Genomic DNA, 10,548 nt, shown 5'->3' with positions numbered 1-10,548 from the left:
CTGCCCAACAACAAATTGGCCCACATTTTTTTTTAAATTCCATTTTTTTTTTTTTAAGGCTATTATCCGATTAATCGAAACAATAAATCGGCCAACGAATCGATTATGAAAATAATCGTTAGTTGCAGCCCTAGTGTAAACCTTCTGAAGGCAGCAGCACAACGCATTGTATGTCTATGAATTACATCATCCCTGTCGAGGGGACAAATGACAAAAAAAATACAGTTTACGGCTATAACCCATATTTCAAAGGTAGTATTGTTTCACAAAGTCAACATTACACCTTTAACTATGAATTCTATCTGTGGCATTATGCCATATTTTTTTTTCTATAAAGGTTCTTGGCTGAGTGAAAAGCTTCAAATACATATAATACACAATTCACAAAACAAAAAGCGGTTTGAGAAATTTATTAGTGGCAAATGGAAATGTAAATATAATTGTCCATTGTATTTTATTTAAAACTAGATATTACATTACAGAAACAATTTAAATGGGTTTAGAATTACAGTAGTAATTTGAGCATTAGGAACTTGATGGCTGTGTCCACCCCACACAGATTTTGTCCAAACTAAAGATGCAGGGCATCAGTCAAGTGCCCCAGTGTTCACAAGCACTTGAGAAAGCATTTCAAGATTCACATCTGTAAGGAAAAGAAAATGGATATTAATAAAAAAAAAAAAAAAAAAAACTGTCTCGAATGTGACTATTTCATGATTAAAATTATAGTTGGGTACACATAATACAATAATTACAGAAAGGCCAACTTCAAAGCTTTGTTTTTTTTTCTACAAGGCACAGTGGTTGCCTGGCTCCTAGATTTTGTTTATGTTGCAGCATATCCTTGTTCTTTGTACTTTTTTACAAAGCTGGATAAATTGTTTGAAAGTCCAGATACAGAATGAGAGGTCCAGTTTTGGGCACTATTTTGGGCGAGAAATGGGAGAACCTCATGCTGAACCATCATCAGGAGCATCAGTCAAAACATTCTCCCGATTCAAAGCTATCATCTTTTTTTACCCCCCTCCCCATTTAAAAAAAAACTTTAGAAAGAAAAATCATATTTTTTTGGCATATTCAGGCCTTTGATAGGTATATCAAGGCAGATATTAATCCAATAGGTATACGGATGCAGATATTTCCTACAATTAATAACACCGATCGTGATTTAAAAAAGGCTTGGGAGAAGAATTTAAAAGCATGTTCCAAAGTCATGATGACCATCCTAAGTGGTGAATATAATAAACGCTTGACTAAAATAATAAAAGAGATAACTAAGGGCTAGTTTTTGGACTTTTTAGGCACAATTTGGTTGGTCAGAATATAATCATACAAGAAGAGATTTTTCTCTAAAAAGTTTTTGTTTAAATATCATAATATATATAAGACAAGGGAAAAAGTAATTGCCGTTTCCAGCAAAGAACTATCTAAAAGACTAACTAAACAAGCCTATCCATAAGCATTGACAGGAATCATATACAAAGTATCAATATATCCACAAAGGAATTGAACATTTTCAAAGATATGAAATAAAGTGCATAAATATAATTGGTAATCCTGTCAGGTTGTGGAGATGCAGGCAGAAATATGTCTGCAGTAATATGGCTTGCTGCGTTAGTAGACTCGACCGGTTTCGCGCTTTGATAGCGCTTCCTCACGGAGTCAGCAGTGTGGTTTCAAAGATAGTATTTGTTGATATAGGAAATAATCCATGAACAATGCGTATTAAGCATGGAGATTTCGTAGCAACAATAGAAGAAAAGAGGGTTGACTCTCGGGAGACATGTGGAGGAGGTCGCCACTGTACTATTACAACCAGGCTTATTCTTGCCTAAATATCTGGCTTCCAGCCGGCATCCAGACCTGGTTACTATCCTTACTTCTGCTACCAGGAAGTCTAGCATCCATTGAGGACTGTCAGAGGGGATTGTTCATCCTCTCCCCTCTCACCTTTCCCTTAGGCTCTACCCTCCTTCATTGAAGACTTTTATTACTTTTATTTTGGGTCGTGTTTCACACTCCTTATAATACGTCCAGCAGCCCGGACATAGTCAACCCTCTTTTCTTCTATTGTTGCTACGAAATCTCCATGCTTAATACGCATTGTTCATGGATTATTTCCTATATCAACAAATACTATCTTTGAAACCACACTGCTGACTCCGTGAGGAAGCGCTATCAAAGCGCGAAACCGGTCGAGTCTACTAACGCAGCAAGCCATATTACTGCAGACATATTTCTGCCTGCATCTCCACAACCTGACAGGATTACCAATTATATTTATGCACTTTATTTCATATCTTTGAAAATGTTCAATTCCTTTGTGGATATATTGATACTTTGTATATGATTCCTGTCAATGCTTATGGATAGGCTTGTTTAGTTAGTCTTTTAGATAGTTCTTTGCTGGAAACGGCAATTACTTTTTCCCTTGTCTTATATATATTATGATATTTTATATCTAAATAAACAAAAACTGTTTAGAGAAAAATCTCTTCTTGTATGATTATATTCTGACCAACCAAATTGTGCCTAAAAAGTCCAAAAACTAGCCCTTAGTTATCTCCTTTATCATTTATACTAGGACGTGGCACCCTTTTACCTTGTAATATCCACATGCACACTACATGTGAGGATATTCCCCCCCTCCTTTTCAAATAAAGCTTGACTAAAATAGATAAAGAAATTGATAAAAAATACAAACTCAATTGTTGCAATTCAAGATGCATTCAGAGTTCACTGAACAAGAAAATAATCTCAAAATACATCTTGACAAATTTATTAAGGGCATTCTTCTACAGAAGGATAAAAAGTTTTTGAGGAACCAGATAGCTTTTAAAGAGGGACAGTCATATAGATGGAATCAGGCTTTTTCAAATATGAGAAGGAGACAATTTCAGAAACCATCAAGATTTTGCCACTTCAGACGTTTCCTCTAATTCTCCGTCTCCTCCCAATATTTTAAGAAAAAAAGTATCCAGAAAAAACAAACAACGTCCACATGGTGATGGTCCCTATGCACATTCGCCCAAAAAACGCACAGTAGATTTACCCGTTTCACCTTTCACTTCACTATCTCAAGGTCAAAGGAAGTGGACAGAAATCGGCATAAAATTTATCATAATCAATATGGCACCAACATCCCTGCAGTTTAAAGATAGTTTGTGTACAGGATATGGGACTTTAAAGGTGTGATATATGAAAAAGTTCACTCAAAGATGATATAAAATTTCTAAAAGTAATGGATACAGCTTATTCATAGTCATAGGTGTACACCCACTACCTATTAAGTGACAATGAAGTACTATAAACATATACATATTGGTGTGGTGGCCATAATTTCAACAGTTTTTCCAGTAAGGCTTCTTCAGGATTGGACGCAAAGGCACTTTTTTTTTGTCAAATAACATTTTACTAACTGTCGTATTTGCGGTACAGAATAGAGGTACAAAAATTTCATATGTAAAAATTGTGATAATTTGACAGTTATTCATGAATATACAAACTATGTTCAAAGTCAATAGTTATTCTTTATCTAGCGTTATTAACTGCTTGCCGACCAGCCGCCGCAGTTATACGGCGGCAGGTCGGCTCTGCTGGGCGAGATCACGTAGATCTACGTCATCTCGCCGAGCAGCCAATAGGGGCGCGCCCGCCCCACTCGCCCCTGACACGCATGCCCGGCGGGCGCGATCACCGTTGGGCACCCGCGATCGCTCGTTACAGAGCGAGAACCATGAGCTGTGTGTGTAAACACACAGCTCCCGGTCCTGTCAGGGGGAGAAATGCCTGATTGTCTGTTCATACAATGTATGAACAGCAATCAGTAATTTCCTTTAGTCAGTCCACCCCCCCTTCAGTTAGAACACACCCAGGGAACATACTTAACCCCTTCTCTGCCAGTGGCATTTTTATAGTAATCAATGATATTTATTATAGCAAAAAGTTCTATGTTTACAGCACAAAAACTAAAAACCGCAGAGGTGATCAAATACCACCAAAAGAAAGCTCTGTTTGTGGGAAAAAAAGGACGCCAATTTTTTTTGGGAGCCACGTCGCACGACCGCGCAATTGTCAGTTAAAGCGACGCAGTGCCGAATCGCAAAAAGTGGCCTGGTCTTTGACCAGCAAAATTTGTCCGGGGCTTAAGTGGTTAAAAGGCACTTTTAATGTATGTGATGAAACATAAGTCACTTAACTTTTGGTGTATATGTAAGAGAAAAACAAAAAATTATTAATACATCGTACAAATATTCAAACAAATTAATATAACCAACTTGTACATGCATGGTCACAGACAGGTGGACAAAATCCAATGCAGAAAGCTCCATATCTCTGTAGAGTGTAGGGGTTATTGCACTGGAAGAATTTCTCCCAGGACATGCCGTGGCCCCTCTACTCGATCCCATCTAAATAAAACCAGATATAGGGGATATATATTGCGACACAAAATGGGTATTTCACAAAGTGCCTGTAATATATATTTAATGTGTCAATAAATCAAGAGAAAAGCAGAGGGGGATGCACATGTCCATAACAGGCTCAATTAAATGGACTGCACTCACCTCACTCCTATTTTTGAATTGAATAGAAAAACTGGGAGCTTCTACAGATAGCGGGACTAAGGTGTATGCTGATGTATCAAAGAGATGCACTCATTCAAAGGAACCTAAACATACAGGTGTAGATCAATATTAGAGGTCGACCGATACGGGTTTCTCTCTGGCCGATATTTAAAAATCGCGGCGGCCGATAGCCGATTTATGATGCCGATTTTTTTTGGGCCGATATTTTTCAGGCGCTTTTGGGCTAAACATAATATAATATAATATAATATAATATAATATAATATATATATATATATATATATATATATATAAAATGTAATACACAAAAACAGGTAATGAAAACTTTTGGACGAAAAAAAAAAAATATGGGCTAACTTTACTGTTTAGTTATTTTTTATTTTATTTGTTAAAGTACATTTTTTCCCCCAATTTTTTTTTAAACGACCGCTGCGCAAATACCGTGTAACATTAAATATTGTTATTTTATTTCCTAGGGTCTCTGCTAAAAAAAAATATATAATGTTTGGGGGTTCCAAGTAATTTTCTAGCAGAAAATACAGGATTTTTACTTGTAAGCTACAAGTGTCAAAAAAGATTTAGCCTTTAAATGGTTAAACTGAGAACTCTCCTACACGTTTAGTTAATTGATAAGTAGCAACATTGTATATCTTTTCTCAAAACTTGGCAGTCTGCCCAGGAGAAAGAAGTCTTCTATGGCAAACTTCAGGCAACTTGCATTGACTTCTATTACAGAAGCTTTTTGCAAGTCGCGGTGCTGAAGTTTAAATCGTCTTTTTTAAAGCACAAATCGGCCGATGCCGATTAATTAAAAAACGCCAAATATCGGCCGACCTCTAATCAATATAATGTAATAAACTTATCTTATCCAACATAGATATTAGGACCATCTCTCACCCGTCAAAAGGTCCCAGTTTACACTGCCTAGATGCCACTCCAGGGGCTACTTATTGTTCCGCTTCAAGAAATAAAAGCATGAAGAGGACGATTAAGGGCAAACAAGTCCCCAAAGAGCAGCCCGCAAGTTCTCACACCTGTATCCAAAGAACACACAAATGAACCATCTCTTAGAAGACATGCTTAACCACTTAAGGACTGCCTCCTGCACATATACGTCAGCCGACTGGCGGGGCACAAGCACATAAAGGTACGTCCTCTAAGTGCCCAGTCGTGTTCTCCCGCAACCCGGTCTGAAGAACCATCACCGCGGACCCGATCGCCGCTGGAGTCCCGCAATTGGCCCCCGGAGCTAAAGAACGGGGAGAGCTGCGTGTAAACACAGCTTCCCCGTTCTTCACTGTGGCGCCGTCATCGATCGTGTGTTCCCCTATATAGGGAACCACAATCAATGACGTCACACCTACAGCCACACCCCCCTACATTTAGAAACACAGATGAGGTCATACATAACCCCTTCAGCGCCCCCTTGTGGTTAACTCCCAAACTGCAATTGTCATTTTTACAGTAAACAATGCATTTTAAATGCATTTTTTGCTGTGAAAATGACAATGGTCCCAAAAATGTGTCAAAATTGTCCGAAGTGTCCGCCATAATGTCGCAGTCACGAAAAAAATCGCTGATCGCCGCCATTAGTAGTAAAAAAAAAAACAATTAATAAAAATGCAATAAAACTATCCCCTATTTTGTAAACGCTATAAATTTTGCGCAAACCAATCGATAAACGCTTATTGTGATAGGTAGAAGTATACGTATCGGCCTAAACTGAGGATTTTTTTTATATATTTTTGGGGGATATTTATTATAGCAAAAAGTAAAAAACATTGCATTTTTTTTAAATTTGTCGCTCTATTTTTGTTTATAGCGCAAAAAATAGAAACCGCAGAGGTGATCAAATACCACCACAAGAAAGCTCTATTTGTGGGAAAAAAAGGACACCAATTTTGTTTGGGAGCCACGTCGCACGACCGTGCAATTGTCAGTTAAAGCAACGCAGTGCCGAATCGCAAAAACTGTCCGTGTCCTATAGCTGCCTAAAGGTCGGGTCATAAGTGGTTAAGCCACCCCGACCCATCATCAATGGAATAAATACCTGTACTATAGGTCCCGATCAGACATGAGTTCCCAAAAGAACCCAAACATGGCTGATTCCACGTGGGATTTAAATATCCCTCCCCACTGCGTCGATAACGTGTCGTGTGACATCACCCCGGCGATGACGCATCGCTGACGCAAAAAGGGGAGGGTCCGAGAGACATTGACTGATCAAGGCTGTTTGACAGGAAAAATATAAAGGACACAACAGAAAATGTGAAAAACCAAAAGATGTTATATTGTCCACCTGTAACATGGCCAGTATACGACCATGCATGTTACACCGCACTACATAAAATACAACAAAAAACACTCATAACATGTAGTACAAATGATTTAACAAAGCAAATAATCATTTATTAAATTTACCTCCCTTTGAAAGAGGTATTGCTTGCAAAAATTGTCCGGGGCACTTCCTCGAGCAACAACCCTCCACAGCCCATCCATCATGCAATAAATTCCGGGTGATAGAAGAATGGAAAGAAAGGGTGACAGAACTAAACCGGTCATAGGGTATGATGTATGTTATTCAAAAGTAAAAAGCAAAAACAGTCTCAGTGAGAGTCTGAAACAGAGGGGCACCAAGGTCTTTCATATGATCAGTGACTCAAGTCACAAAAAGGGCTTAAAACGAATCCCCTCGTTTAAACCAGGAGAGCGAGTCACCTGCAATAAATAGATCCATCTACTTTCTAGTTGGAGTTTTTTGTCTACACGTTCATGTTGTGGTATATGTTCCAGACTGAAAAACCCAATTGACTTCAGATTAAAGTCATGGTACAGTCCCACATGACGACTAATGGGTGTTTCCATTCTGAGTTTAGCGATTAAAGAGACATGGTCCCTAATTCTACAAAAACAGGATTTTTAAAACTTTTATATATAATATATTGCGCTAAACTATTACAATATTGGATGGTGATAAATGTATAAAATCTACGTGACTAATAATGATTAAGGCAGCCAACACACCAATGGATAAAAGATAAAGAATAAAAAGAAAAAATGCAGCGCCAAAAAGATTAATTAAGTGATCCACCTATCAAGGTGGTTCTCAGGTGTAGTACAATCACCTTATGGGATGGATCTTACATCCAATCCCAAGTGTAGGTGTTAAAAAAAACACTGTGCAAAAAAAAAAAAGGTTAATATATTACCAAAGTAATTATATGAATAAAAATATTGTGGATCAAAACAATAAAGTGAAAAAAATCGATCAAAAGCAAGTGAATCTGTACTGAAACAGATACATGAAAAGTCTAGTCCCATATGTATACGAGGATGATCTTTAAATTCTCATGGATGCATAAAGGTACATTGTCCCCTCTGTCAGAAACATCACATCTCCAGGCAGGTATTCCTTGGCATGTAAATAAGGTTAAATACGCTTACCAGCTGACGTTGACCCACAGCTCACCGTACGGTGGGTGGATCCCAAAGGCTTGTATGGGCCGAACACCCTCCTTGGACACCGTCGTGGATAGGACTCCTTATAATGATGTTCCAGGTGAAATCCAAAGATGTGCTGGTAGAGGTAGCCACAGGAATCTCCAATGGGATGGTGTGGGGGGAATGCTCCAAAAATCTCCAATTCAAAGGGAGAGAGAAAAAAAGAGGAAACACCTCCTCATGGTGTAAAAAAGTTTTAATTTAAAATCACAAAATCAAAAATTATTGCACTTTGGAGGTATCCAAACAAGAAATACAAAATGGGTACATATTGATTTTGTGATTTTAAATTAAAACTTTTTTACACCATGAGGTGGTGTTTCCTCTTTTTTTCTCTCTCCCTTTGAATTGGAGATTTTTGGAGCATTCCCCCCACACCATCCCATTGGAGATTCCTGTGGCTACCTCTACCAGCACATCTTTGGATTTCACCTGGAACATCATTATAAGGAGTCATGTCCACGACGGTGTCCAAGGAGGGCGTTCGGCCCATACAAGCCTTTGGGATCCACCCACCGTACGGTGAGCTGTGGGTCAACGTCAGCTGGTAAGCGTATTTAACCTTATTTACATGCGAAGGAATACCTGCCTGGAGATGTGATGTTTCTGACAGAGGGGACAAAGTACCTTTATGCATCCATGAGAATTTAAAGATCATCCTCATATACATATGGGACTAGACTTTTCATGTATCTGTTTCAGTACAGATTCACTTGCTTTTGATCGATTTTTTTCACTTTATTGTTTTGATTCACAATATTTTTATTCATATAATAACTTTGGTAATATATGATCCTTTTTTTTTTTTTTTTGCACAGTGTTTTTTTAACACCTACACTTGGGATTGGATGTGAGATCCATCCCATAAGGTGATTGTACTACACCTGAGAACCACCTTGATGGCTTACCTGTAAAATCAATTTCTTGGAGTACACCACGGGACACAAAGCCATTCATTACATAATGGGTTAAAGGTCACCAGCGGTGATTGGACACTGGCACAACCAACTGAAGACAGTTCCCCTTCATATAACCCCTCCCATCAGAGAAGTACCTCAGTTTTGTAGCAAGCAATACGGTTCCCATACGAAAAGGGGGGGGGGGACCTCTGTATCCCGTGGTGTACTCCAAGAAAAGGATTTTACAGGTCAGCCATTTTAAAAATCCTGTTTTCTTTATCGTACACCACGGGACACAGAGCCATTCATTACTTAATGGGACAGTGAAAGTAATATTTACATTAGTGATTTGCTCTTTTTGTACTATAAAGGGCTAATTTTAATGTTTTTTAACCCCATTATGTTACTGGGCGATTAATCGATTATGAAAATACTAATCGATTAATTTCATAATCGATTAGTTGTCGATTAATCGATTAGTTGTTTCGGCCCTAGATTAGATTCCGAAGGATCTTTAAACACCTGTACGTTAGCCACTGGAAAAGTCAGGTTCTTATTTACACAAGAAATAGCTGCATCTACAGAAGGCAGACTCCACTTCTTGGAAAACCCTTTCTCCATAGGATAAAAAATGTCAAACTTCTTAGAGGGTGAGAAATGCTTATCTGGATGTAAGCACTTAAAGCGGAGGTTCACCCAAAAATCAACTTTCTGCCATTAGATCCAGCATACTGCCGACATCTGCAGTATGCTGTTTTTTTTTGTACTCATCGTTTTATCAGCCGTTGTTATCCGGCTCCGAGCGGGGATTTCTGCGGGGAATAGGCATTCCTAAGCCAAGCGGATTTGATTGACGGGCTGCTAAAGTGCGTCACGCCTTACGAAAATACCCGAAGTGACACTCGGGTGTTTACGGCGCCTGCGCCTGCCGTGTAGAGCTGACTGCGCAGGCGCCGTAAACACCCGAGTGTCACTTCGGGTATTTTCGGAAGGCGTGACGCGCTTTAGCAGCCCGTCAATCAACTCCGCTTGGCTTAGGAACGCCATATACCCGGAAGATATCCCCGCTCGGAGCCGGATAACAACAGCTGATAAAACGATAAGTACAAAAAAAAAAACCCAGCATACTGCAGATGTCAGCAGTATGCTGGATCTAATGGCAGAAAGTTGATTTTTGGGTTAACCTCCGCTTTAATGTAGATTAACTTTATTAATAACGGATGAACCGGAAAAGAGCATGCACCCTGCAGGGACTTTAATGAACCCAGGGAGGAGACAGGTGATCTAGTCAACTCCGAAGAGGGCAATCTGAATGCAGTACACTGTTTTAGCATAACATTGTACCTGTGACCTTAGCATCTGGGAAGCAGAGAAGGGTTCCTCTGATATCCCTGATCCATCCGACTCCTCATCCCTGTCCTCTGTAGGTGTTACCTCATTCTCCTCCTTCTCCTCAGATTTTCCTGAAAGGGGATCTAAAACCACTGAAGGAGATCTGCTTCGCTTTAGCAATTTTTCCAGGGCTGCGGTAAAAGTGTCCTCAGTGACAAATGCAGGCCCGG

The 10,548-nt window shown here is 39.1% G+C and overlaps 1 protein-coding gene across 1 annotated transcript in view; it reads right to left on the bottom strand.

Moving 5' to 3' along the window:
- Positions 1 to 394: 394 nt before the first annotated feature.
- The window catches only part of LOC120940513, a 308,239-nt gene continuing 298,085 nt past the window's right edge, over positions 395 to 10,548 (bottom strand). Inside the window, exon 8 of the mRNA XM_040353429.1 lies at positions 395 to 643. Within this exon, the coding sequence (XP_040209363.1) occupies positions 588 to 643 (56 nt within the window). The 3' untranslated portion in view covers positions 395 to 587. The remainder of the gene's footprint in view (positions 644 to 10,548) is intronic.

This window comes from Rana temporaria, chromosome 5 (assembly GCF_905171775.1).
Source record: "Rana temporaria chromosome 5, aRanTem1.1, whole genome shotgun sequence".
Lineage (NCBI taxonomy): Eukaryota > Metazoa > Chordata > Amphibia > Anura > Ranidae > Rana > Rana temporaria.
Note: the sequence above shows the minus strand (reverse complement) of the source record. Positions and strands in the feature narration are given on the sequence as shown.